Below are 27,207 nucleotides of genomic sequence, written 5' to 3'. Positions count from 1 at the left end.
CAGGACGGTAGCTCCCCAGGTTCTCCTTTCTACCCTTTTCCAAGATGGACACACTCTTTCCCTTCTTCCACTCCCCAGGGACTTCACCTGACTGCCATGGCCTTTCGAGACCATGGAGAGTGTCTTGGCAGCTCCACCAGCCAATTCCCTCAGGACTCTGGGATGCATCTCGTCAGGTCCCATAGACTTGTGGGTGTTCCGGTTCCTCAGGTGGTGGGAGGGGCTTTAGCCCCCTCGTCTCCATCCTACGGTCCATTGGCTTGAGAGGGTTGAGGAGAGAGGCTACCAGCCAAGACTGAGGCAAGAAAGTTGTTGAGTACCTCAGCTCTCTCCTCGTCTCTTGATACTAGGCAACCATTCTTGTTCAGCAGGGCGGGTGCACTTTCTTTAGCCTTCTTTTTCTGGCTGTCGTACCTGTAGAAGCCCTTTAGTTATTCTTTGCATCCCTTGCCTGTCCCCGCTTCCACTGCTTCCACTGCTTGCGCGGTTCCCTCTTGCTCATTAGTTTGACCAGCATATCTCAGCTCAGCCGTACTGCTCTCTTCCCTTCCTTGCCGGATTTCTTACACCTGGCAACTGAGAGCTCCTGTGCTCTATGGAATGCACCTTCCAAGGTCTGCCGGCACTTCTGTTCCCTTGTCCCTGAGGACCTCTTCCCAGGGGGTCCTGCTGACTAACTCCTTGAAGAGCTGGAAGGCTGCTTTCTGTATGAACCTTCCCACGATCAAAAAATCCCCAAACTTCCACCAACGGCACCAGCGTCCGAGCCAGGTGTTAATCGGGTGAATAATCAGTGAGAACATCCAAGGGCAACGATAGCTAGGGCAGATCCCCTCTTCCTCTGCCACACCATGCAGTGCCCCGTGCGGCCCAGCGGGTGGTTGCACAGATTTGCAAGGCTGAGGTGCCTGGCGCACCGCACATCCCCACCTCCCATCAGAACGAGCACCTCCAGGACAAAAAGGGTTTCTTGTATGGGCCTAAAAGAAGACACAGGTGAGCGACTGACCCTTCCTCCCATGGTACTGTAGAGAGAGCACCGACCAGAAGAGCCCAGGCTCTCTCTCTGCAGCTCACGGCAAGTACAATCCCATCCTGGCGCGCGAGGGAAGAACAGTTCCATGGCAGAAGCTCTCTCACCACCTTCTCTTTTCCCTCAGGCCACCAACCCCAGCCCCTCTCAGAAAGAGGATCTTTGGGTGCAGATCTCTGGGCGCGTAGGGGAAATAGGGCTGCCACGGGAGTGCTGAGGGCCTTTGCCCACAGCTCAGCCTTGCACAGAAGGGCCTCCTGCCAGGCTGCCAAGAGAAGAGAACTGTACTGGGCCCCTTCTCCTAGGTCCCTCCTCCCCTGAAGCCTACCGCTCGTGGAGAACAGCCTTTGGTGCTTGAACCTCAGAAATTTGGGCCTACAAAGACAGCCGAGATCATCTGCACTGACCTGCCTGGGAGACGTTGAGAGGGAACGGGCTGGGAAAGAGAGCCAGTGAGGGGCTGGATGGTTGGGGAAAGAAATGCAAGGTGGAGGGGGTCTGAGGCAGCCAAGGGAGTGGGTGTTTCTTCTCTGTCACCAGTTGTCATGCAGGACTCTTCCTAGCAGAGTCAGAAAGAGCTGAAGAGAGCAGGTGTCGTGGTTTAGCCGGCAGCTCAGCCCCACACAGTCGCTTGCTCATTCCCCCCACCGGTAGATGGGGGAGAGAATCAGAAGGGTAACGCTCGTGGGTTGGGATAAGAACAGTGAAATAATTAAAATTAAAAGAAACAGCAACAAAAATGCAACGTAAAGAGAACAACGAGAGGCGCGAAACGCGGGGTGGGGGGGAGGGGAAGGGAGAGGGGAGGGGAATGAACCGCCGAAACAGACCACAAGCGACGCAAGCGCTCACCGCCCGCCGACCCAAAGCCACGCCTCCTCTGAGCCGCAGATTGCCCCCCCTTGCTATACTGGTCATGGTGTCACATGGTATGGAACGAACATGCCATTGGCCAGTCGGGGTCAGCCGCCCCGGCCGTGGCCTTGCCCCTCCCAGCCTCCCGCCGACGCGGCAGAGCGCGGGAGGCTGGCAAGGTTGTCGACACCCCCACCCCCCCACCCCCCACCCCACCCCGGAGGAGAATTAACCCCTTCTCAGCCAAAACCAGCACAGCAGGTCATCAAGAGAGTAGCTCCCATTCACGGCTTTCCTCCCGCGCAGACCGTGGAGACTCCTTGTACATTTGAGGCTACGGCAGGAGGTTTGGTGAGCTGTGCTCTGCCCATGGCTCTAAACCTGCCACTGGTGCCCAGGTACACAAGCACAAAGGCCACCTGACATCACTGCCCACCGTCCTCTGAAGGGAACAACAGTGGGAGGAAGAGACTGCTCCTGATGGCATAGATAGGAAGCAGGAAAAAAAGAAAAGCATGGCAATGTAAAAAGCACACATGGCACTTCTAATTACCATAGTTGTTGCAGAACCAGGGAGACCTTGGCTGGCTTCCAAACACACCCGGCTGATCTCTCACGCTCCCTCCTCCACAGGGCAGAAGGAGATAGTAAGGAGAAAGTCAGGTGAAAGTAAGGTTGTGGGTCAAGGTAAAGACAGGGGGATTACTTACCAAATGCTGCCACCCTTAAAGCAGGCTCGACTTGGGGAAGATTCATTTAACATAGTGCCAATTACAAATAGAGCAGGATGGTGAGAAACAGACCAAAACCCTCTAAAACACCTCCATGCCCACCTCTTTTTCACAGCCTCGACTTCCCTCCTTCGTTCATGGCTCTCCATCTCCTCCACCCGCAAGCCGCACAGTGTACTGTGGAATGGGGGAGCGTTGTGGCAGGACACAACAGTTCCTTCCTGCCGCTCTTTTCTCCTCACATTTTTCTCTGCTCCAGCATGAGTCCTTCCCATAGGCTGCAGTCTTTCAAGACCAGCTCCATCATAGGTCCAGTCCACGGCCTGCAGTCCTTCCGGATAAGACTGCCCCGGCATGGGGGTCCTCCAGGGCCCGCAGTTGGTGCCAGGAGCCTGCTTCAGCGTGGGCTCTGCACAGGCCACACTTCCAGCAGGGGATATCCACCTGGTCCAGCGTGGGATCCTCCATGGGCTCCTGGTCCAGCGCGGGATCCTCCATGTGGATGTCTGCTGCACCGTGGTCTCTCCCACAGGTTGCCCAGCAATCTCTGCACCATTGCCTGAAGCACCTCCTCCTCCTCCTCCTCCTCCCTTTCCTCTGGCCTTGGTGTTTGCGGGACTGTTTCTCAAATGGTTTACTCTCTCCATTCCTCATTTCCTGTGTAGGCTTTTGCCCTTTCTCTAAGATGTGTTAGCCAGCATTGCTAACGGGCTCAGCGCTGTGCAGCAGATAGTCCGTGTTGGAGCCGGGTGGAACTGGCTCTGTCAGACATGGCGGTAGCCACTGGATTCTTCTCACAGGGGGCACCCCTGCACCCTTCTTCCCCACCTCCCAAAGCCTTGCCACAGAAACAGGCTGCAGTGGGTCCAAGAGAGTATGAGGCACAGTTAGAGGGGTACGAATTCCAAGAGAGAGGAACCAGTCCAGGCTTCAGTAAGGCACGGATGGAATGCTGAATAAGCTTAAGAGAAATGGTATTATTCCTCACGCTTAAAGAGTTTGAATAAGTGCTCTAATATGACAGCTATCTACTGTCCTTGAACTTGAGTTTGAAAGCGGCTCCCATGGGAAGGGCAGTCAGGCCTGGCTGAAGCCTCCCAGCAGCACCACCTGGACATGATCTCAGCAAGGTCAACAAAGGGAGAAGGGCGGCCCTCGGTTACACTGCCTCTAAGCTGGAGCAAAGACAAGGCAGACTAGGGTGGAGGACGCACTTAGGTCCCTTACAAGGTACCTGCAGCCTCTGTCACAAAGAGGGAACTTGCCTGACCTCCCTCATGAAACAGCAGCAGAGTTTCTGCAGTTGGGCCCTGAAGCACATGTCCCTGCCTTCCTAGACACAGGTGCTGTGCCCTCAGATTCAGGTTTCTGTGGGGAGCATGGGACTCCTGGTGCTTCAACACCAAAGGCGTCCTCAGCTGCCTGACTCTCCCTGTGCCACCCAGAAAGTCAGTCCCACGTCTCACAGCAGAGCATCATCTGGACCCTGGTCCATTCGCTCCAGTACCCACTCGGTGCGAGGTCGTAGGCCCTGCCTCACTCAGCACCAGGCTGAGTGGTGGCATTGGCGTGGACATGAGGAGCCTCTGTCCCACCCAGTCACCAGCAACACTGCCTCGTCAGGGGATACAATGCCAGGATAACGGCCTGCATAGGCGGGCAGGCTTTCTTGCTCTTTCTCCCCGTACGTAAAGCAAGAAAGGGAGGACGCGAGAGGGCATAAGGGAGTGCATTTTGGTTCTCTGAGCAGCTCTCTGCCAGGCCAAAGGCACCACCGTTCAGCTGCAGATGGGCTCCTTCTGGCAAGGGCAACGTGCTACTCTGCAGTTCTCCTGGACGCACCACGGGACAGTCCCCCTGCTGTGACCTGCGCACGTCCCCATGATGAGGCTCACACAAGTACAGGCTGACCGACGTGTGCTCGTGCGTGCCTCCATGGGAGCACGCCAAAATCTCTATGCTCACGTAACGCAAGCCAGGAAAACATAGACTCGTCAAGGTTGGAAAAGACCCCAAAAGATCACCAAGTCCGACCGTCAATCACCAAGTCCACATCCGCAACTGTGGACTCTGCTGAGCAGATGCTGGGGGCTAGATGTGACATGACCTCTCACATGGGAGCCTTTGTGCACCCGGACAAGAAGCATGAGAGCGATGCCCATTTCCTGCAAACTTTGCCACAAACAAGCCCACAGGTATGACCCAGGTGCACATCATCACCTGCCTGCACGGCAGGCCGCCAGCACTTGATCCGAGTCTTCTGCCTGCGCTGACGTGTTTCCATCCTGGAAATCCTCAGGCCTCTCCTCCCAGCACTTACAGAAGCCTTCATCTGGGAAAGCACGTGGCGTAAGCCAGGAAATGAAAAGGCAGCAGTGCAGGAAGCCAGGACACAGCCCGTACCATTGGCCGGGATGGTCCGCATTTGACGTGAGCTTGTCAGAAAATTATTACTTCCCCAAAGGGTGCCTCTGGGCCTCAGGCAATGCAGGTCTACTATAAAAGGCAGCCCAACTCTCTGCCCTCTCATCCACTTCTCTCGCCTCCTTCTCCTTGGGAATCAGGTGAGAGTGAAGCCTCGTCTCCTCCTCCTCCTCCTTCAGGATCAGGTCTTTCCTCGATGGGTGCCTCAGCCGATATGGGCTGTCCTAGCCCAGGGCTGGGAACTGATTCTCATGGGAGAGGGAAGGGGAGAGGAGGTCTTCCAGAGAGAGGGGCTGGGACTTAGTTGAGGTGGCTCGTGGCCTTTGGGCTGGGCAGCGCGTGCTGGGCCAGGAGGTGCCTTGGCTCCACTGTGGTTGGGTGCAGTGCTGCCCCTCATGTATCCCTGTGCTCTGCTTCTTCCCTGCCCTCTCTCCCAGGTGCACCGTTGGACCAGAGACATGTCCTGCTACGACAAGTGCCAGCCCTGCCTGCCCTGCTCGCCCTGTGGCCCGACCCCGCTGGCCAACAGCTGCAATGAGCCCTGTGTCAGGCAGTGCCAGAACTCCACCGTCGTCATCCAGCCCTCCCCCGTGGTGGTGACCCTGCCCGGCCCCATCCTCAGCTCCTTCCCACAGAGCACCGTTGTGGGCTCCTCCACCTCCGCTGCTGTTGGCAGCATCCTCAGCTGTGATGGAGTGCCCATCAACTCCGGGGGCTTTGACCTCTCCTGCATTACCAGCCGCTACTGTGGCAGCAGATGTCGACCCTGCTAAAGCGGCTGGCAACAACTTTGGCCAAGAACTTCCAAGACCTCAGAACATGGTGCTGCTGGACAGGAGACAGAGCTTCAGGGCACTGTATTCACCTCCTCGGGCCACTGTTTTGCTCTTCTAATCCCTTCTCTCTCTTCTTTACCTTTCCTGTCACCGCCTCCCCACACCAGCCTAGCGGGGACCTGTTGGCCTCCCTCCCTCTGCAGGGCGGGCAGATGGACACCCTGCAGGAGCTCCACCGCATCTTAGTGGCTGTCCCTGCTGCTCTCTGTGAACCACCTCCTTTTCTTCTTCGGACTCATTAAAGTTGTGCTGCATCCAAGCTTGGGCCTGCGAGTCCTCCTTCCTTCTGCGGCAGCTCTTCCAGTCTGCTCAGGGAAGAGGTGGAGCAAGGGGAGGGTGGGACTCACCGCAGTAGATTTTGGTTTGTGCCCTTTCCCCTGGAGCTAACAAAGACAACCCTGGCTACTCCACAGCCAATGGCTATCAGCGAGAGCATGGCTCCAAAGGGCGGCAGGAGTGGGGAATGGGAAGACAAGAATGCACACGGACAGCCCACAGCCTCCTCTCCACCTTCCCCTCCACTGCATTACGCCATCTAGAGCCCGTGGCCGGTACACATGGGCACAGGCAGGTGAGATAGCGACCTCATATAGCCCTTCAGCACCTGGCAGGGCCCAGCTGCTCTCCAGATAGGCAGGCCTGAGGTAATGCACAAGTCAGGATTAGTATCGGCCACACTCCCTGCGAAGCCAACACCCCCACAAGGCCCTCATGGCTTGTTTCACCTGTCCACCTTCCCTGCGCAAATGCCTTGTGGCGCAAATGACTGTTAATGCTAACATCTAGTTATGCTTTTCAGTTATACTTTGAAAGTTCCTTTTGGACCTTGGCCTTCAGCCGCAGGCAATGCCCTAAATCCTGGCATCCATCCGTGGTCTCCTGGGAGCAGAAAAGGAACTCCTGGAGGCACCGCTTGGCGCACAATAACATCTCGGGCACACAGCGCCCCACGAACCGTGTGAGGTTCCACTCATGCCCTTCCTGCCCTCAGGTCGTGGGCTGACCACGGAGGACCTCACCCCGGAGCAGGTGGATGTACCGTGAAGGACACTGTGACCCTGTAAAGAGCTTGCACTGGAAGAGGTTCCTGGCAGGAACTGCCCTCCTGCGGAGAGAAGCCCACGCTGGAGCAGGTCCTCTGGCAGGAGCTGTGACCCCGTGGGGGACCCACGGTGGAGCAGCCCGTGAAGAAATGCAGCCCGGTGGAAGGACCCACGTTGGAGAATTTTGTGAAGGACCTTCTCCCGTGGGTGGGACCCCACCGTGGAGCAGGGGAGCAGCGTGAAGAGGAAGGAGTGGCAGAGACTATGTGTAACGCAGAGTCCGCAACCCCCCTTCCCATTCAGAGGTGAGGCTCACAGGACGGTAGCTCCCCAGGTTCTCCTTTCTACCCTTTTCAAAGATGGACACACTCTTTCCCTTCTTCCACTCCCCAGGGACTTCACCTGACTGCCATGGCCTTTCAAGACCATGGAGTGTCTTGGCAGCTCCACCAGCCAATTCCCTCAGGACTCTGGGATGCATCTCGTCAGGTCCCATAGGCTTGTGGGTGTTCTGGTTCCTCAGGTGGTGGGAGGGGCTTTAGCCCCCTCGTCTCCATCCTACGGTCCATTGGCTTGAGAGGGTTGAGGAGAGAGGCTACCAGCCAAGACTGAGGCAAGAAAGTTGTTGAGTACCTCAGCTCTCTCCTCGTCTCTTGATACTAGGCAACCATTCTTGTTCAGCAGGGCGGGTGCACTTTCTTTAGCCTTCTTTTTCTGGCTGTCGTACCTGTAGAAGCCCTTTAGTTATTCTTTGCATCCCTTGCCTGTCCCCGCTTCCACTGCTTCCACTGCTTGCGCGGTTCCCCCTTGCTCATTAGTTTGACCAGCATATCTCAGCTCAGCCGTACTGCTCTCTTCCCTTCCTTGCCGGATTTCTTACACCTGGCAACTGAGAGGTCCTGTGCTCTATGGAATGCACCTTCCAAGGTCTGCCGGCACTTCTGTTCCCTTGTCCCTGAGGACCTCTTCCCAGGGGGTCCTGCTGACTAACTCCTTGAAGAGCTGGAAGGCTGCTTTCTGTACGAACCTTCCCACAATCAAAAAATCCCCAAACTTCCACCAACGGCACCAGCGTCTGAGCCAGGTGTTAATCGGGTGAATAATCAGTGAGAACATCCAAGGGCAACGATAGCTAGGGCAGATCCCCTCTTCCTCTGCCACACCATGCAGTGCCCCGTGCGGCCCAGCGGGTGGTTGCACAGATTTGCAAGGCTGAGGTGCCTGGCACACTGCACATCCCCACCTCCCATCAGAACGAGCACCTCCAGGACAAAAAAGGTTTCTTGCATGGGCCTAAAAGAAGACACAGGTGAGCGACTGACCCTTCCTCCCATGGTACTGTAGAGAGAGCACCGACCAGAACAGCCCAGGCTCTCTCTCTGCAGCTCACGGCAAGTACAATCCCATCCTGGCGCGCGAGGGAAGAACAGTTCCATGGCAGAAGCTCTCTCACCACCTTCTCTTTTCCCTCAGGCCACCAACGCCAGCCCCTCTCAGAAAGAGGATCTTTGGGTGCAGATCTCTGGGCGCGTAGGGGAAATAGGGCTGCCACGGGAGTGCTGAGGGCCTTTGCCCACAGCTCAGCCTTGCACAGAAGGGCCTCCTGCCAGGCTGCCAAGAGAAGAGAACTGTACTGGGCCCCTTCTCCTAGGTCCCTCCTCCCCTGAAGCCTACCGCTCGTGGAGAACAGCCTTTGGTGCTTGAACCTCAGAAATTTGGGCCTACAAAGACAGCCGAGATCATCTGCACTGACCTGCCTGGGAGACGTTGAGAGGGAACGGGCTGGGAAAGAGAGCCAGTGAGGGGCTGGATGGTTGGGGAAAGAAATGCAAGGTGGAGGGGGTCTGAGGCAGCCAAGGGAGTGGGTGTTTCTTCTCTGTCACCAGTTGTCATGCAGGACTCTTCCTAGCAGAGTCAGAAAGAGCTGAAGAGAGCAGGTGTCGTGGTTTAGCCGGCAGCTCAGCCCCACACAGTCGCTCGCTCACTCCCCCACCGGTAGATGGGGGAGAGAATCAGAAGGGTAACGCTCGTGGGTTGGGATAAGAACAGTGAAATAATTAAAATTAAAAGAAACAACAACAAAAATGCAACGTAAAGAGAACAACGAGAGGCGCGAAACGCGGGGTGGGCGGGAGGGGAAGGGAGAGGGGAGGGGAATGAACCGCCGAAACAGACCACAAGCGACGCAAGCGCTCACCGCCCGCCGACCCAAAGCCACGCCTCCTCTGAGCCGCAGATTGCCCCCCCTTGCTATACTGGTCATGGTGTCACATGGTATGGAACGAACGTGCCATTGGCCAGTCGGGGTCAGCCGCCCCGGCCGTGGCCTTGCCCCTCCCAGCCTCCCGCCGACGCGGCAGAGCGCGGGAAGCTGGCAAGGTTGTCGACACCCCCACCCCCCCACCCCCCACCCCACCCCGGAGGAGAATTAGCCCCTTCTCAGCCAAAACCAGCACAGCAGGTCATCAAGAGAGTAGCTCCCATTCACGGCTTTCCTCCCGCGCAGACCGTGGGGACTCCTTGTACATTTGAGGCTACGGCAGGAGGTTTGGTGAGCTGTGCTCTGCCCATGGCTCTAAACCTGCCACTGGTGCCCAGGTACACAAGCACAAAGGCCACCTGACATCACTGCCCACCGTCCTCTGAAGGGAACAACAGTGGGAGGAAGAGACTGCTCCTGATGGCATAGATAGGAAGCAGGAAAAAAAGAAAAGCATGGCAATGTAAAAAGCACACATGGCACTTCTAATTACCATAGTGGCTGCAGAACCAGGGAGACCTTGGCTGGCTTCCAAACACACCCGGCTGATCTCTCACGCTCCCTCCTCCACAGGGCAGAAGGAGATAGTAAGGAGAAAGTCAGGTGAAAGTAAGGTTGTGGGTCAAGGTAAAGACAGGGGGATTACTTACCAAATGCTGCCACCCTTAAAGCAGGCTCGACTTGGGGAAGATTCATTTAACATAGTGCCAGTTACAAATAGAGCAGGATGGTGAGAAACAGACCAAAACCCTCTAAAACACCTCCATGCCCACCTCTTTTTCACAGCCTCGACTTCCCTCCTTCGTTCATGGCTCTCCATCTCCTCCACCCGCAAGCCGCACAGTGTACTGTGGAATGGGGGAGCGTTGTGGCAGGACACAACAGTTCCTTCCTGCCACTCTTTTCTCCTCACATTTTTCTCTGCTCCAGCATGAGTCCTTCCCATAGGCTGCAGTCTTTCAAGACCAGCTCCATCATAGGTCCAGTCCACGGCCTGCAGTCCTTCCGGATAAGACTGCCCCGGCATGGGGGTCCTCCAGGGCCCGCAGTTGGTGCCAGGAGCCTGCTTCAGCGTGGGCTCTGCACAGGCCACACTTCCAGCAGGGGATATCCACCTGGTCCAGCGTGGGATCCTCCATGGGCTCCTGGTCCAGCGCGGGATCCTCCATGTGGATGTCTGCTCCACCGTGGTCTCTCCCACAGGTTGCCCAGCAATCTCTGCACCATTGCCTGAAGCACCTCCTCCTCCTCCTCCTCCTCCCTTTCCTCTGGCCTTGGTGTTTGCGGGACTGTTTCTCAAATGGTTTACTCTCTCCATTCCTCATTTCCTGTGTAGGCTTTTGCCCTTTCTCTAAGATGTGTTAGCCAGCATTGCTAACGGGCTCAGCGCTGTGCAGCAGATAGTCCGTGTTGGAGCCGGTTGGAACTGGCTCTGTCAGACATGGCGGTAGCCACTGGATTCTTCTCACAGGGGGCACCCCTGCACCCTTCTCCCCCACCTCCCAAAGCCTTGCCACAGAAACAGGCTGCAGTGGGTCCAAGAGAGTATGAGGCACAGTTAGAGGGGTACGAATTCCAAGAGAGAGGAACCAGTCCAGGCTTCAGTAAGGCACGGATGGAATGCTGAATAAGCTTAAGAGAAATGGTATTATTCCTCACGCTTAAAGAGTTTGAATAAGTGCTCTAATATGACAGCTATCTACTGTCCTTGAACTTGAGTTTGAAAGCGGCTCCCATGGGAAGGGCAGTCAGGCCTGGCTGAAGCCTCCCAGCAGCACCACCTGGACATGATCTCAGCAAGGTCAACAAAGGGAGAAGGGCGGCCCTCGGTTACACTGCCTCTAAGCTGGAGCAAAGACAAGGCAGACTAGGGTGGAGGACGCACTTAGGTCCCTTACAAGGTACCTGCAGCCTCTGTCACAAAGAGGGAACTTGCCTGACCTCCCTCATGAAACAGCAGCAGAGTTTCTGCAGTTGGGCCCTGAAGCACATGTCCCTGCCTTCCTAGACACAGGTGCTGTGCCCTCAGATTCAGGTTTCTGTGGGGAGCATGGGACTCCTGGTGCTTCAACACCAAAGGCGTCCTCAGCTGCCTGACTCTCCCTGTGCCACCCAGAAAGTCAGTCCCACGTCTCACAGCAGAGCATCATCTGGACCCTGGTCCATTCGCTCCAGTACCCACTCGGTGCGAGGTCGTAGGCCCTGCCTCACTCAGCACCAGGCTGAGTGGTGGCATTGGCGTGGACATGAGGAGCCTCTGTCCCGCCCAGTCACCAGCAACACTGCCTCGTCAGGGGATACAATGCCAGGATAACGGCCTGCATAGGCGGGCAGGCTTTCTTGCTCTTTCTCCCCGTACGTAAAGCAAGAAAGGGAGGACGCGAGAGGGCATAAGGGAGTGCATTTTGGTTCTCTGAGCAGCTCTCTGCCAGGCCAAAGGCACCACCGTTCAGCTGCAGATGGGCTCCTTCTGGCAAGGGCAACGTGCTACTCTGCAGTTCTCCTGGACGCACCACGGGACAGTCCCCCTGCTGTGACCTGCGCACGTCCCCATGATGAGGCTCACACAAGTACAGGCTGACCGACGTGTGCTCGTGCGTGCCTCCATGGGAGCACGCCAAAATCTCTATGCTCACGTAACGCAAGCCAGGAAAACATAGACTCGTCAAGGTTGGAAAAGACCCCAAAAGATCACCAAGTCCGACCGTCAATCACCAAGTCCACATCCGCAACTGTGGACTCTGCTGAGCAGATGCTGGGGGCTAGATGTGACATGACCTCTCACATGGGAGCCTTTGTGCACCCGGACAAGAAGCATGAGAGCGATGCCCATTTCCTGCAAACTTTGCCACAAACAAGCCCACAGGTATGACCCAGGTGCACATCATCACCTGCCTGCACGGCAGGCCGCCAGCACTTGATCTGAGTCTTCTGCCTGCGCTGACGTGTTTCCATCCTGGAAATCCTCAGGCCTCTCATCCCAGCACTTACAGAAGCCTTCATCTGGGAAAGCACGTGGCGTAAGCCAGGAAATGAAAAGGCAGCAGTGCAGGAAGCCAGGACACAGCCCGTACCATTGGCCGGGATGGTCCGCATTTGACGTGAGCTTGTCAGAAAATTATTACTTCCCCAAAGGGTGCCTCTGGGCCTCAGGCAATGCAGGTCTACTATAAAAGGCGGCCCAACTCTCTGCCCTCTCATCCACTTCTCTCGCCTCCTTCTCCTTGGGAATCAGGTGAGAGTGAAGCCTCGTCTCCTCCTCCTCCTCCTTCAGGATCAGGTCTTTCCTCGATGGGTGCCTCAGCCGATATGGGCTGTCCTAGCCCAGGGCTGGGAACTGATTCTCATGGGAGAGGGAAGGGGAGAGGAGGTCTTCCAGAGAGAGGGGCTGGGACTTAGTTGAGGTGGCTCGTGGCCTTTGGGCTGGGCAGCGCGTGCTGGGCCAGGAGGTGCCTTGGCTCCACTGTGGTTGGGTGCAGTGCTGCCCCTCATGTATCCCTGTGCTCTGCTTCTTCCCTGCCCTCTCTCCCAGGTGCACCGTTGGACCAGAGACATGTCCTGCTACGACCAGTGCCAGCCCTGCCAGCCCTGCTCGCCCTGCGGCCCGACCCCGCTGGCCAACAGCTGCAATGAGCCCTGTGTCAGGCAGTGCCAGAACTCCATCGTCGTCATCGAGCCCTCCCCCGTGGTGGTGACCCTGCCCGGCCCCATCCTCAGCTCCTTCCCACAGAACACCGTTGTGGGCTCCTCCACCTCCGCTGCTGTTGGCAGCATCCTCAGCTGTGATGGAGTGCCCATCAACTCCGGGGGCTTTGACCTCTCCTGCATTACGAACCGCTACTGTGGCAGCAGATGTCGACCCTGCTAAAGCGGCTGGCAACAACTTTGGCCAAGAACTTCCAAGACCTCAGAACATGGTGCTGCTGGACAGGAGACAGAGCTTCAGGGCACTGTATTCACCTCCTCGGGCCACTGTTTTGCTCTTCTAATCCCTTCTCTCTCTTCTTTACCTTTCCTGTCACCGCCTCCCCACACCAGCCTAGCGGGGACCTGTTGGCCTCCCTCCCTCTGCAGGGTGGGCAGATGGACACCCTGCAGGAGCTCCACCGCATCTTAGTGGCTGCCCCTGCTGCTCTCTGTGAACCACCTCCTTTTCTTCTTCAGACTCATTAAAGTTGTGCTGCATCCAAGCTTGGGCCTGCGAGTCCTCCTTCCTTCTGCGGCAGCTCTTCCAGTCTGCTCAGGGAAGAGGTGGAGCAAGGGGAGGGTGGGACTCACCGCAGTAGATTTTGGTTTGTGCCCTTTCCCCTGGAGCTAACAAAGACAACCCTGGCTACTCCACAGCCAATGGCTATCAGCGAGAGCATGGCTCCAAAGGGCGGCAGGAGTGGGGAATGGGAAGACAAGAATGCACACGGACAGCCCACAGCCTCCTCTCCACCTTCCCCTCCACTGCATTACGCCATCTAGAGCCCGTGGCCGGTACACATGGGCACAGGCAGGTGAGATAGCGACCTCATATAGCCCTTCAGCACCTGGCAGGGCCCAGCTGCTCTCCAGATAGGCAGGCCTGAGGTAATGCACAAGTCAGGATTAGTATCGGCCACACTCCCTGCGAAGCCAACACCCCCACAAGGCCCTCATGGCTTGTTTCACCTGTCCACCTTCCCTGCGCAAATGCCTTGTGGCGCAAATGACTGTTAATGCTAACATCTAGTTATGCTTTTCAGTTATACTTTGAAAGTTCCTTTTGGACCTTGGCCTTCAGCCGCAGGCAATGCTCTAAATCCTGGCATCCATCCGTGGTCTCCTGGGAGCAGAAAAGGAACTCCTGGAGGCACCGCTTGGCGCACAATAACATCTCGGGCACACAGCGCCCCACGAACCGTGTGAGGTTCCACTCATGCCCTTCCTGCCCTCAGGTCGTGGGCTGACCACGGAGGACCTCACCCCGGAGCAGGTGGATGTACCGTGAAGGACACTGTGACCCCGTAAAGAGCTTGCACTGGAAGAGGTTCCTGGCAGGAACTGCCCTCCTGCGGAGAGAAGCCCACGCTGGAGCAGGTCCTCTGGCAGGAGCTGTGACCCCGTGGGGGACCCACGGTGGAGCAGCCCGTGAAGAAATGCAGCCCGGTGGAAGGACCCACGTTGGAGAATTTTGTGAAGGACCTTCTCCCGTGGGTGGGACCCCACCGTGGAGCAGGGGAGCAGCGTGAAGAGGAAGGAGTGGCAGAGACTATGTGTAACGCAGAGTCCGCAACCCCCCTTCCCATTCAGAGGTGAGGCTCACAGGACGGTAGCTCCCCAGGTTCTCCTTTCTACCCTTTTCAAAGATGGACACACTCTTTCCCTTCTTCCACTCCCCAGGGACTTCACCTGACTGCCATGGCCTTTCGAGACCATGGAGAGTGTCTTGGCAGCTCCACCAGCCAATTCCCTCAGGACTCTGGGATGCATCTCGTCAGGTCCCATAGGCTTGTGGGTGTTCCGGTTCCTCAGGTGGTGGGAGGGGCTTTAGCCCCCTCGTCTCCATCCTGCGGTCCATTGGCTTGAGAGGGTTGAGGAGAGAGGCTACCAGCGAAGACTGAGGCAAGAAAGTTGTTGAGTACCTCAGCTCTCTCCTCGTCTCTTGATACTAGGCAACCATTCTTGTTCAGCAGGGCGGGTGCACTTTCTTTAGCCTTCTTTTTCTGGCTGTCGTACCTGTAGAAGCCCTTTAGTTATTCTTTGCATCCCTTGCCTGTCCCCGCTTCCACTGCTTCCACTGCTTGCGCGGTTCCCCCTTGCTCATTAGTTTGACCAGCATATCTCAGCTCAGCCGTACTGCTCTCTTCCCTTCCTTGCCGGATTTCTTACACCTGGCAACTGAGAGCTCCTGTGCTCTATGGAATGCACCTTCCAAGGTCTGCCGGCACTTCTGTTCCCTTGTCCCTGAGGACCTCTTCCCAGGGGGTCCTGCTGACTAACTCCTTGAAGAGCTGGAAGGCTGCTTTCTGTATGAACCTTCCCACGATCAAAAAATCCCCAAACTTCCACCAACGGCACCAGCGTCTGAGCCAGGTGTTAATCGGGTGAATAATCAGTGAGAACATCCAAGGGCAACGATAGCTAGGGCAGATCCCCTCTTCCTCTGCCACACCATGCAGTGCCCCGTGCGGCCCAGCGGGTGGTTGCACAGATTTGCAAGGCTGAGGTGCCTGGCGCACCGCACATCCCCACCTCCCATCAGAACGAGCACCTCCAGGACAAAAAGGGTTTCTTGCATGGGCCTAAAAGAAGACACAGGTGAGCGACTGACCCTTCCTCCCATGGTACTGTAGAGAGAGCACCGACCAGAACAGCCCAGGCTCTCTCTCTGCAGCTCACGGCAAGTACAATCCCATCCTGGCGCGCGAGGGAAGAACAGTTCCATGGCAGAAGCTCTCTCACCACCTTCTCTTTTCCCTCAGGCCACCAACGCCAGCCCCTCTCAGAAAGAGGATCTTTGGGTGCAGATCTCTGGGCGCGTAGGGGAAATAGGGCTGCCACGGGAGTGCTGAGGGCCTTTGCCCACAGCTCAGCCTTGCACAGAAGGGCCTCCTGCCAGGCTGCCAAGAGAAGAGAACTGTACTGGGCCCCTTCTCCTAGGTCCCTCCTCCCCTGAAGCCTACCGCTCGTGGAGAACAGCCTTTGGTGCTTGAACCTCAGAAATTTGGGCCTACAAAGACAGCCGAGATCATCTGCACTGACCTGCCTGGGAGACGTTGAGAGGGAACGGGCTGGGAAAGAGAGCCAGTGAGGGGCTGGATGGTTGGGGAAAGAAATGCAAGGTGGAGGGGGTCTGAGGCAGCCAAGGGAGTGGGTGTTTCTTCTCTGTCACCAGTTGTCATGCAGGACTCTTCCTAGCAGAGTCAGAAAGAGCTGAAGAGAGCAGGTGTCGTGGTTTAGCCGGCAGCTCAGCCCCACACAGTCGCTCGCTCACTCCCCCACCAGTAGATGGGGGAGAGAATCAGAAGGGTAACGCTCGTGGGTTGGGATAAGAACAGTGAAATAATTAAAATTAAAAGAAACAACAACAAAAATGCAACGTAAGGAGAACAATGAGAGGCGCAAAACGCGGGGTGGGGGGGAGGGGAAGGGAGAGGGTAGGGGAATGAACCGCCGAAACAGACCACAAGCGACGCAAGCGCTCACCGCCCGCCGACCCAAAGCCACGCCTCCTCTGAGCCGCAGATTGCCCCCCCTTGCTATACTGGTCATGGTGTCACATGGTATGGAACGAACATGCCATTGGCCAGTCGGGGTCAGCCGCCCCGGCCGTGGCCTTGCCCCTCCCAGCCTCCCGCCGACGCGGCAGAGCGCGGGAGGCTGGAAAGGTTGTCGACACCCCCATCCCCCCACCCCCCACCCCACCCCGGAGGAGAATTAACCCCTTCTCAGCCAAAACCAGCACAGCAGGTCATCAAGAGAGTAGCTCCCATTCACGGCTTTCCTCCCGCGCAGACCGTGGGGACTCCTTGTACATTTGAGGCTACGGCAGGAGGTTTGGTGAGCTGTGCTCTGCCCATGGCTCTAAACCTGCCACTGGTGCCCAGGTACACAAGCACAAAGGCCACCTGACATCACTGCCCACCGTCCTCTGAAGGGAACAACAGTGGGAGGAAGAGACTGCTCCTGATGGCATAGATAGGAAGCAGGAAAAAAAGAAAAGCATGGCAATGTAAAAAGCACACATGGCACTTCTAACTACCATAGTTGTTGCAGAACCAGGGAGACCTTGGCTGGCTTCCAAACACACCCGGCTGATCTCTCACGCTCCCTCCTCCACAGGGCAGAAGGAGATAGTAAGGAGAAAGTCAGGTGAAAGTAAGGTTGTGGGTCAAGGTAAAGACAGGGGGATTACTTACCAAATGCTGCCACCCTTAAAGCAGGCTCGACTTGGGGAAGATTCATTTAACATAGTGCCAATTACAAATAGAGCAGGATGGTGAGAAACAGACCAAAACCCTCTAAAACACCTCCATGCCCACCTCTTTTTCACAGCCTCGACTTCCCTCCTTCGTTCATGGCTCTCCATCTCCTCCACCCGCAAGCCGCACAGTGTACTGTGGAATGGGGGAGCGTTGTGGCAGGACACAACAGTTCCTTCCTGCCGCTCTTTTCTCCTCACATTTTTCTCTGCTCCAGCATGAGTCCTTCCCATAGGCTGCAGTCTTTCAAGACCAGCTCCATCATAGGTCCAGTCCACGGCCTGCAGTCCTTCCGGATAAGACTGCCCCGGCATGGGGGTCCTCCAGGGCCCGCAGTTGGTGCCAGGAGCCTGCTTCAGCGTGGGCTCTGCACAGGCCACACTTCCAGCAGGGGATATCCACCTGGTCCAGCGTGGGATCCTCCATGGGCTCCTGGTCCAGCGCGGGATCCTCCATGTGGATGTCTGCTGCACCGTGGTCTCTCCCACAGGTTGCCCAGCAATCTCTGCACCATTGCCTGAAGCACCTGCTCCTCCTCCTCCTCCTCCCTTTCCTCTGGCCTTGGTGTTTGCGGGACTGTTTCTCAAATGGTTTACTCTCTCCATTCCTCATTTCCTGTGTAGGCTTTTGCCCTTTCTCTAAGATGTGTTAGCCAGCATTGCTAACGGGCTCAGCGCTGTGCAGCAGATAGTCCGTGTTGGAGCCGGTTGGAACTGGCTCTGTCAGACATGGCGGTAGCCACTGGATTCTTCTCACAGGGGGCACCCCTGCACCCTTCTCCCCCACCTCCCAAAGCCTTGCCACAGAAACAGGCTGCAGTGGGTCCAAGAGAGTATGAGGCACAGTTAGAGGGATACGAATTCCAAGAGAGAGGAACCAGTCCAGGCTTCAGTAAGGCACGGATGGAATGCTGAATAAGCTTAAGATAAATGGTATTATTCCTCACGCTTAAAGAGTTTGAATAAGTGCTCTAATATGACAGCTATCTAATGTCCTTGAACTTGAGTCTGAAAGCGGCTCCCATGGGAAGGGCAGTCAGGCCTGGCTGAAGCCTCCCAGCAGCACCACCTGGACATGATCTCAGCAAGGTCAACAAAGGGAGAAGGGTGGCCCTCGGTTACACTGCCTCTAAGCTGGAGCAAAGACAAGGCAGACTAGGGTGGAGGACGCACTTAGGTCCCTTACAAGGTACCTGCAGCCTCTGTCACAAAGAGGGAACTTGCCTGACCTCCCTCATGAAACAGCAGCAGAGTTTCTGCAGCTGGGCCCTGAAGCACATGTCCCTGCCTTCCCAGACACAGGTGCTGTGCCCTCAGATTCAGGTTTCTGTGGGGAGCATGGGACTCCTGGTGCTTCAACACCAAAGGCGTCCTCAGCTGCCTGACTCTCCCTGTGCCACCCAGAAAGTCAGTCCCACGTCTCACAGCAGAGCATCATCTGGACCCTGGTCCCTTCGCTCCAGTACCCACTCGGTGCGAGGTCGTAGGCCCTGCCTCACTCAGCACCAGGCTGAGTGGTGGCATTGGCGTGGACATGAGGAGCCTCTGTCCCGCCCAGTCACCAGCAACACTGCCCCGTCAGGGGATACAATGCCAGGATAACGGCCTGCATAGGCGGGCAGGCTTTCTTGCTCTTTCTCCCCGTACGTAAAGCAAGAAAGGGAGGACGCGAGAGGGCATAAGGGAGTGCATTTTGGTTCTCTGAGCAGCTCTCTGCCAGGCCAAAGGCACCACCGTTCAGCTGCAGATGGGCTCCTTCTGGCAAGGGCAACGTGCTACTCTGCAGTTCTCCTGGACGCACCACGGGACAGTCCCCCTGCTGTGACCTGCGCACGTCCCCATGATGAGGCTCACACAAGTACAGGCTGACCGACGTGTGCTCGTGCGTGCCTCCATGGGAGCACGCCAAAATCTCTATGCTCACGTAACGCAAGCCAGGAAAACATAGACTCGTCAAGGTTGGAAAAGACCCCAAAAGATCACCAAGTCCGACCGTCAATCACCAAGTCCACATCCGCAACTGTGGACTCTGCTGAGCAGATGCTGGGGGCTAGATGTGACATGACCTCTCACATGGGAGCCTTTGTGCACCCGGACAAGAAGCATGAGAGCGATGCCCATTTCCTGCAAACTTTGCCACAAACAAGCCCACAGGTATGACCCAGGTGCACATCATCACCTGCCTGCACGGCAGGCCGCCAGCACTTGATCTGAGTCTTCTGCCTGCGCTGACGTGTTTCCATCCTGGAAATCCTCAGGCCTCTCCTCCCAGCACTTACAGAAGCCTTCATCTGGGAAAGCACGTGGCGTAAGCCAGGAAATGAAAAGGCAGCAGTGCAGGAAGCCAGGACACAGCCCGTCCCATTGGCCGGGATGGTCCGCATTTGACGTGAGCTTGTCAGAAAATTATTACTTCCCCAAAGGGTGCCTCTGGGCCTCAGGCAATGCAGGTCTACTATAAAAGGCAGCCCAACTCTCTGCCCTCTCATCCACTTCTCTCGCCTCCTTCTCCTTGGGAATCAGGTGAGAGTGAAGCCTCGTCTCCTCCTCCTCCTCCTTCAGGATCAGGTCTTTCCTCGATGGGTGCCTCAGCCGATATGGGCTGTCCTAGCCCAGGGCTGGGAACTGATTCTCATGGGAGAGGGAAGGGGAGAGGAGGTCTTCCAGAGAGAGGGGCTGGGACTTAGTTGAGGTGGCTCGTGGCCTTTGGGCTGGGCAGCGCGTGCTGGGCCAGGAGGTGCCTTGGCTCCACTGTGGTTGGGTGCAGCGCTGCCCCTCATGTATCCCTGTGCTCTGCTTCTTCCCTGCCCTCTCTCCCAGGTGCACCGCTGGACCAGAGACATGTCCTGCTACGACCAGTGCCAGCCCTGCCAGCCCTGCTCGCCCTGCGGCCCGACCCCGCTGGCCAACAGCTGCAATGAGCCCTGTGTCAGGCAGTGCCAGAACTCCACCGTCGTCATCCAGCCCTCCCCCGTGGTGGTGACCCTGCCCGGCCCCATCCTCAGCTCCTTCCCACAGAACACCGTTGTGGGCTCCTCCACCTCCGCTGCTGTTGGCAGCATCCTCAGCTGTGATGGAGTGCCCATCAGCTCCGGGGGCTTTGACCTCTCCTGCATTACGAACCGCTACTGTGGCAGCAGATGTCGACCCTGCTAAAGCGGCTGGCAACAACTTTGGCCAAGAACTTCCAAGACCTCAGAACATGGTGCTGCTGGACAGGAGACAGAGCTTCAGGGCACTGTATTCACCTCCTCGGGCCACTGTTTTGCTCTTCTAATCCCTTCTCTCTCTTCTTTACCTTTCCTGTCACCGCCTCCCCACACCAGCCTAGCGGGGACCTGTTGGCCTCCCTCCCTCTGCAGGGTGGGCAGATGGACACCCTGCAGGAGCTCCACCGCATCTTAGTGGCTGCCCCTGCTGCTCTCTGTGAACCACCTCCTTTTCTTCTTTGGACTCATTAAAGTTGTGCTGCATCCAAGCTTGGGCCTGCGAGTCCTCCTTCCTTCTGCGGCAGCTCTTCCAGTCTGCTCAGGGAAGAGGTGGAGCAAGGGGAGGGTGGGACTCACCGCAGTAGATTTTGGTTTGTGCCCTTTCCCCTGGAGCTAACAAAGACAACCCTGGCTACTCCACAGCCAATGGCTATCAGCAAGAGCATGGCTCCAAAGGGCGGCAGGAGTGGGGAATGGGAAGACAAGAATGCACACGGACAGCCCACAGCCTCCTCTCCACCTTCCCCTCCACTGCATTACGCCATCTAGAGCCCGTGGCCGGTACACATGGGCACAGGCAGGTGAGATAGCGACCTCATATAGCCCTTCAGCACCTGGCAGGGCCCAGCTGCTCTCCAGATAGGCAGGCCTGAGGTAATGCACAAGTCAGGATTAGTATCGGCCACACTCCCTGCGAAGCCAACACCCCCACAAGGCCCTCATGGCTTGTTTCAGCTGTCCACCTTCCCTGCGCAAATGCCTTGTGGCGCAAATGACTGTTAATGCTAACATCTAGTTATGCTTTTCAGTTATACTTTGAAAGTTCCTTTTGGACCTTGGCCTTCAGCCGCAGGCAATGCTCTAAATCCTGGCATCCATCCGTGGTCTCCTGGGAGCAGAAAAGGAACTCCTGGAGGCACCGCTTGGCGCACAATAACATCTCGGGCACACAGCGCCCCACGAACCGTGTGAGGTTCCACTCATGCCCTTCCTGCCCTCAGGTCGTGGGCTGACCACGGAGGACCTCACCCCGGAGCCGGTGGATGTACCGTGAAGGACACTGTGACCCCGTAAAGAGCTTGCACTGGAAGAGGTTCCTGGCAGGAACTGCCCTCCTGCGGAGAGAAGCCCACGCTGGAGCAGGTCCTCTGGCAGGAGCTGTGACCCCGTGGGGGACCCACGGTGGAGCAGCCCGTGAAGAAATGCAGCCCGGTGGAAGGACCCACGTTGGAGAATTTTGTGAAGGACCTTCTCCCGTGGGTGGGACCCCACCGTGGAGCAGGGGAGCAGCGTGAAGAGGAAGGAGTGGCAGAGACTATGTGTAACGCAGAGTCCGCAACCCCCCTTCCCATTCAGAGGTGAGGCTCACAGGATGGTAGCTCCCCAGGTTCTCCTTTCTACCCTTTTCAAAGATGGACACACTCTTTCCCTTCTTCCACTCCCCAGGGACTTCACCTGACTGCCATGGCCTTTCGAGACCATGGAGAGTGTCTTGGCAGCTCCACCAGCCAATTCCCTCAGGACTCTGGGATGCATCTCGTCAGGTCCCATAGGCTTGTGGGTGTGCCGGTTCCTCAGGTGGTGGGAGGGGCTTTAGCCCCCTCGTCTCCATCCTGCGGTCCATTGGCTTGAGAGGGTTGAGGAGAGAGGCTACCAGCCAAGACTGAGGCAAGAAAGTTGTTGAGTACCTCAGCTCTCTCCTCGTCTCTTGATACTAGGCAACCATTCTTGTTCAGCAGGGCGGGTGCACTTTCTTTAGCCTTCTTTTTCTGGCTGTCGTACCTGTAGAAGCCCTTTAGTTATTCTTTGCATCCCTTACCTGTCCCCGCTTCCACTGCTTCCACTGCTTGCGCGGTTCCCTCTTGCTCATTAGTTTGACCAGCATATCTCAGCTCAGCCGTACTGCTCTCTTCCCTTCCTTGCCGGATTTCTTACACCTGGCAACTGAGAGCTCCTGTGCTCTATGGAATGCACCTTCCAAGGTCTGCCGGCACTTCTGTTCCCTTGTCCCTGAGGACCTCTTCCCAGGGGGTCCTGCTGACTAACTCCTTGAAGAGCTGGAAGGCTGCTTTCTGTACGAACCTTCCCACGATCAAAAAATCCCCAAACTTCCACCAACGGCACCAGCGTCTGAGCCAGGTGTTAATCGGGTGAATAATCAGTGAGAACATCCAAGGGCAACGATAGCTAGGGCAGATCCCCTCTTCCTCTGCCACACCATGCAGTGCCCCGTGCGGCCCAGCGGGTGGTTGCACAGATTTGCAAGGCTGAGGTGCCTGGCGCACCGCACATCCCCACCTCCCATCAGAACGAGCACCTCCAGGACAAAAAGGGTTTCTTGCATGGGCCTAAAAGAAGACACAGGTGAGCGACTGACCCTTCCTCCCATGGTACTGTAGAGAGAGCACCGACCAGAACAGCCCAGGCTCTCTCTCTGCAGCTCACGGCAAGTACAATCCCATCCTGGCGCGCGAGGGAAGAACAGTTCCATGGCAGAAGCTCTCTCACCACCTTCTCTTTTCCCTCAGGCCACCAACCCCAGCCCCTCTCAGAAAGAGGATCTTTGGGTGCAGATCTCTGGGCGCGTAGGGGAAATAGGGCTGCCACGGGAGTGCTGAGGGCCTTTGCCCACAGCTCAGCCTTGCACAGAAGGGCCTCCTGCCAGGCTGCCAAGAGAAGAGAACTGTACTGGGCCCCTTCTCCTAGGTCCCTCCTCCCCTGAAGCCTACCGCTCGTGGAGAACAGCCTTTGGTGCTTGAACCTCAGAAATTTGGGCCTACAAAGACAGCCGAGATCATCTGCACTGACCTGCCTGGGAGACGTTGAGAGGGAACGGGCTGGGAAAGAGAGCCAGTGAGGGGCTGGATGGTTGGGGAAAGAAATGCAAGGTGGAGGGGGTCTGAGGCAGCCAAGGGAGTGGGTGTTTCTTCTCTGTCACCAGTTGTCATGCAGGACTCTTCCTAGCAGAGTCAGAAAGAGCTGAAGAGAGCAGGTGTCGTGGTTTAGCCGGCAGCTCAGCCCCACACAGTCGCTCGCTCACTCCCCCACCGGTAGATGGGGGAGAGAATCAGAAGGGTAACGCTCGTGGGTTGGGATAAGAACAGTGAAATAATTAAAATTAAAAGAAACAGCAACAAAAATGCAACGTAAAGAGAACAACGAGAGGCGCGAAACCCGGGGTGGGGGGGAGGGGAAGGGAGAGGGGAGGGGAATGAACCGCCGAAACAGACCACAAGCGACGCAAGCGCTCACCGCCCGCTGACCCAAAGCCACGCCTCCTCTGAGCCGCAGATTGCCCCCCCTTGCTATACTGGTCATGGTGTCACATGGTATGGAACGAACGTGCCATTGGCCAGTCGGGGTCAGCCGCCCCGGCCGTGGCCTTGCCCCTCCCAGCCTCCCGCCGACGCGGCAGAGCGCGGGAAGCTGGCAAGGTTGTCGACACCCCCACCCCCCCACCCCCCACCCCACCCCGGAGGAGAATTAACCCCTTCTCAGCCAAAACCAGCACAGCAGGTCATCAAGAGAGTAGCTCCCATTCACGGCTTTCCTCCCGCGCAGACCGTGGGGACTCCTTGTACATTTGAGGCTACGGCAGGAGGTTTGGTGAGCTGTGCTCTGCCCATGGCTCTAAACCTGCCACTGGTGCCCAGGTACACAAGCACAAAGGCCACCTGACATCACTGCCCACCGTCCTCTGAAGGGAACAACAGTGGGAGGAAGAGACTGCTCCTGATGGCATAGATAGGAAGCAGGAAAAAAAGAAAAGCATGGCAATGTAAAAAGCACACATGGCACTTCTAATTACCATAGTTGTTGCAGAACCAGGGAGACCTTGGCTGGCTTCCAAACACACCCGGCTGATCTCTCACGCTCCCTCCTCCACAGGGCAGAAGGAGATAGTAAGGAGAAAGTCAGGTGAAAGTAAGGTTGTGGGTCAAGGTAAAGACAGGGGGATTACTTACCAAATGCTGCCACCCTTAAAGCAGGCTCGACTTGGGGAAGATTCATTTAACATAGTGCCAATTACAAATAGAGCAGGATGGTGAGAAACAGACCAAAACCCTCTAAAACACCTCCATGCCCACCTCTTTTTCACAGCCTCGACTTCCCTCCTTCGTTCATGGCTCTCCATCTCCTCCACCCGCAAGCCGCACAGTGTACTGTGGAATGGGGGAGCGTTGTGGCAGGACACAACAGTTCCTTCCTGCCGCTCTTTTCTCCTCACATTTTTCTCTGCTCCAGCATGAATCCTTCCCATAGGCTGCAGTCTTTCAAGACCAGCTCCATCATAGGTCCAGTCCACGGCCTGCAGTCCTCCCAGATAAGACTGCCCCGGCATGGGGGTCCTCCAGGGCCCGCAGTTGGTGCCAGGAGCCTGCTTCAGCGTGGGCTCTGCACAGGCCACACTTCCAGCAGGGGATATCCACCTGGTCCAGCGTGGGATCCTCCATGGGCTCCTGGTCCAGCGCGGGATCCTCCATGTGGATGTCTGCTCCACCGTGGTCTCTCCCACAGGTTGCCCAGCAATCTCTGCACCATTGCCTGAAGCACCTGCTCCTCCTCCTCCTCCTCCCTTTCCTCTGGCCTTGGTGTTTGCGGGACTGTTTCTCAAATGGTTTACTCTCTCCATTCCTCATTTCCTGTGTAGGCTTTTGCCCTTTCTCTAAGATGTGTTAGCCAGCATTGCTAACGGGCTCAGCGCTGTGCAGCAGATAGTCCGTGTTGGAGCCGGTTGGAACTGGCTCTGTCAGACATGGCGGTAGCCACTGGATTCTTCTCACAGGGGGCACCCCTGCACCCTTCTCCCCCACCTCCCAAAGCCTTGCCACAGAAACAGGCTGCAGTGGGTCCAAGAGAGTATGAGGCACAGTTAGAGGGGTACGAATTCCAAGAGAGAGGAACCAGTCCAGGCTTCAGTAAGGCACGGATGGAATGCTGAATAAGCTTAAGAGAAATGGTATTATTCCTCACGCTTAAAGAGTTTGAATAAGTGCTCTAATATGACAGCTATCTACTGTCCTTGAACTTGAGTTTGAAAGCGGCTCCCATGGGAAGGGCAGTCAGGCCTGGCTGAAGCCTCCCAGCAGCACCACCTGGACATGATCTCAGCAAGGTCAACAAAGGGAGAAGGGCGGCCCTCGGTTACACTGCCTCTAAGCTGGAGCAAAGACAAGGCAGACTAGGGTGGAGGACGCACTTAGGTCCCTTACAAGGTACCTGCAGCCTCTGTCACAAAGAGGGAACTTGCCTGACCTCCCTCATGAAACAGCAGCAGAGTTTCTGCAGTTGGGCCCTGAAGCACATGTCCCTGCCTTCCTAGACACAGGTGCTGTGCCCTCAGATTCAGGTTTCTGTGGGGAGCATGGGACTCCTGGTGCTTCAACACCAAAGGCGTCCTCAGCTGCCTGACTCTCCCTGTGCCACCCAGAAAGTCAGTCCCACGTCTCACAGCAGAGCATCATCTGGACCCTGGTCCCTTCGCTCCAGTACCCACTCGGTGCGAGGTCGTAGGCCCTGCCTCACTCAGCACCAGGCTGAGTGGTGGCATTGGCGTGGACATGAGGAGCCTCTGTCCCGCCCAGTCACCAGCAACACTGCCTCGTCAGGGGATACAATGCCAGGATAACGGCCTGCATAGGCGGGCAGGCTTTCTTGCTCTTTCTCCCCGTACGTAAAGCAAGAAAGGGAGGACGCGAGAGGGCATAAGGGAGTGCATTTTGGTTCTCTGAGCAGCTCTCTGCCAGGCCAAAGGCACCACCGTTCAGCTGCAGATGGGCTCCTTCTGGCAAGGGCAACGTGCTACTCTGCAGTTCTCCTGGACGCACCACGGGACAGTCCCCCTGCTGTGACCTGCGCACGTCCCCATGATGAGGCTCACACAAGTACAGGCTGACCGACGTGTGCTCGTGCGTGCCTCCATGGGAGCACGCCAAAATCTCTATGCTCACGTAACGCAAGCCAGGAAAACATAGACTCGTCAAGGTTGGAAAAGACCCCAAAAGATCACCAAGTCCGACCGTCAATCACCAAGTCCACATCCGCAACTGTGGACTCTGCTGAGCAGATGCTGGGGGCTAGATGTGACATGACCTCTCACATGGGAGCCTTTGTGCACCCGGACAAGAAGCATGAGAGCGATGCCCATTTCCTGCAAACTTTGCCACAAACAAGCCCACAGGTATGACCCAGGTGCACATCATCACCTGCCTGCACGGCAGGCCGCCAGCACTTGATCTGAGTCTTCTGCCTGCGCTGACGTGTTTCCATCCTGGAAATCCTCAGGCCTCTCCTCCCAGCACTTACAGAAGCCTTCATCTGGGAAAGCACGTGGCGTAAGCCAGGAAATGAAAAGGCAGCAGTGCAGGAAGCCAGGACACAGCCCGTACCATTGGCCGGGATGGTCCGCATTTGACGTGAGCTTGTCAGAAAATTATTACTTCCCCAAAGGGTGCCTCTGGGCCTCAGGCAATGCAGGTCTACTATGAAAGGCAGCCCAACTCTCTGCCCTCTCATCCACTTCTCTCGCCTCCTTCTCCTTGGGAATCAGGTGAGAGTGAAGCCTCGTCTCCTCCTCCTCCTCCTTCAGGATCAGGTCTTTCCTCGATGGGTGCCTCAGCCGATATGGGCTGTCCTAGCCCAGGGCTGGGAACTGATTCTCATGGGAGAGGGAAGGGGAGAGGAGGTCTTCCAGAGAGAGGGGCTGGGACTTAGTTGAGGTGGCTCGTGGCCTTTGGGCTGGGCAGCGCGTGCTGGGCCAGGAGGTGCCTTGGCTCCACTGTGGTTGGGTGCAGCGCTGCCCCTCATGTATCCCTGTGCTCTGCTTCTTCCCTGCCCTCTCTCCCAGGTGCACCGTTGGACCAGAGAC

The 27,207-nt window shown here is 56.8% G+C and overlaps 3 protein-coding genes across 3 annotated transcripts; all 3 read left to right on the top strand.

The window, feature by feature from the left end:
* Positions 1–5,501: 5,501 nt before the first annotated feature.
* LOC135317332 (feather keratin Cos1-1/Cos1-3/Cos2-1) lies at positions 5,502–5,816 on the top strand. Its single transcript, XM_064473405.1, has one exon. The coding sequence runs from the start codon at positions 5,502–5,504 to the stop codon at positions 5,814–5,816; it is 315 nt and encodes a 104-aa protein (XP_064329475.1).
* Positions 5,817–12,735: 6,919 nt separating this feature from the next.
* LOC135317279 (feather keratin Cos1-1/Cos1-3/Cos2-1-like) lies at positions 12,736–13,050 on the top strand. The gene has a single exon (XM_064473233.1). It carries the CDS (start codon positions 12,736–12,738, stop codon positions 13,048–13,050), a length of 315 nt encoding a protein of 104 aa, XP_064329303.1.
* Positions 13,051–19,971: 6,921 nt separating this feature from the next.
* LOC135317266 (feather keratin Cos1-1/Cos1-3/Cos2-1-like) lies at positions 19,972–20,286 on the top strand. Its single transcript, XM_064473211.1, has one exon. It carries the CDS (start codon positions 19,972–19,974, stop codon positions 20,284–20,286), a length of 315 nt encoding a protein of 104 aa, XP_064329281.1.
* The last annotated feature ends 6,921 nt before the right edge of the window (positions 20,287–27,207 follow it).

The sequence above is a fragment of the Phalacrocorax carbo genome, chromosome 25, assembly GCF_963921805.1.
Source record: "Phalacrocorax carbo chromosome 25, bPhaCar2.1, whole genome shotgun sequence".
NCBI classification, from domain to species: Eukaryota; Metazoa; Chordata; class Aves; order Suliformes; family Phalacrocoracidae; genus Phalacrocorax; species Phalacrocorax carbo.
This window is presented reverse-complemented; position numbering and strand designations above follow the sequence as displayed.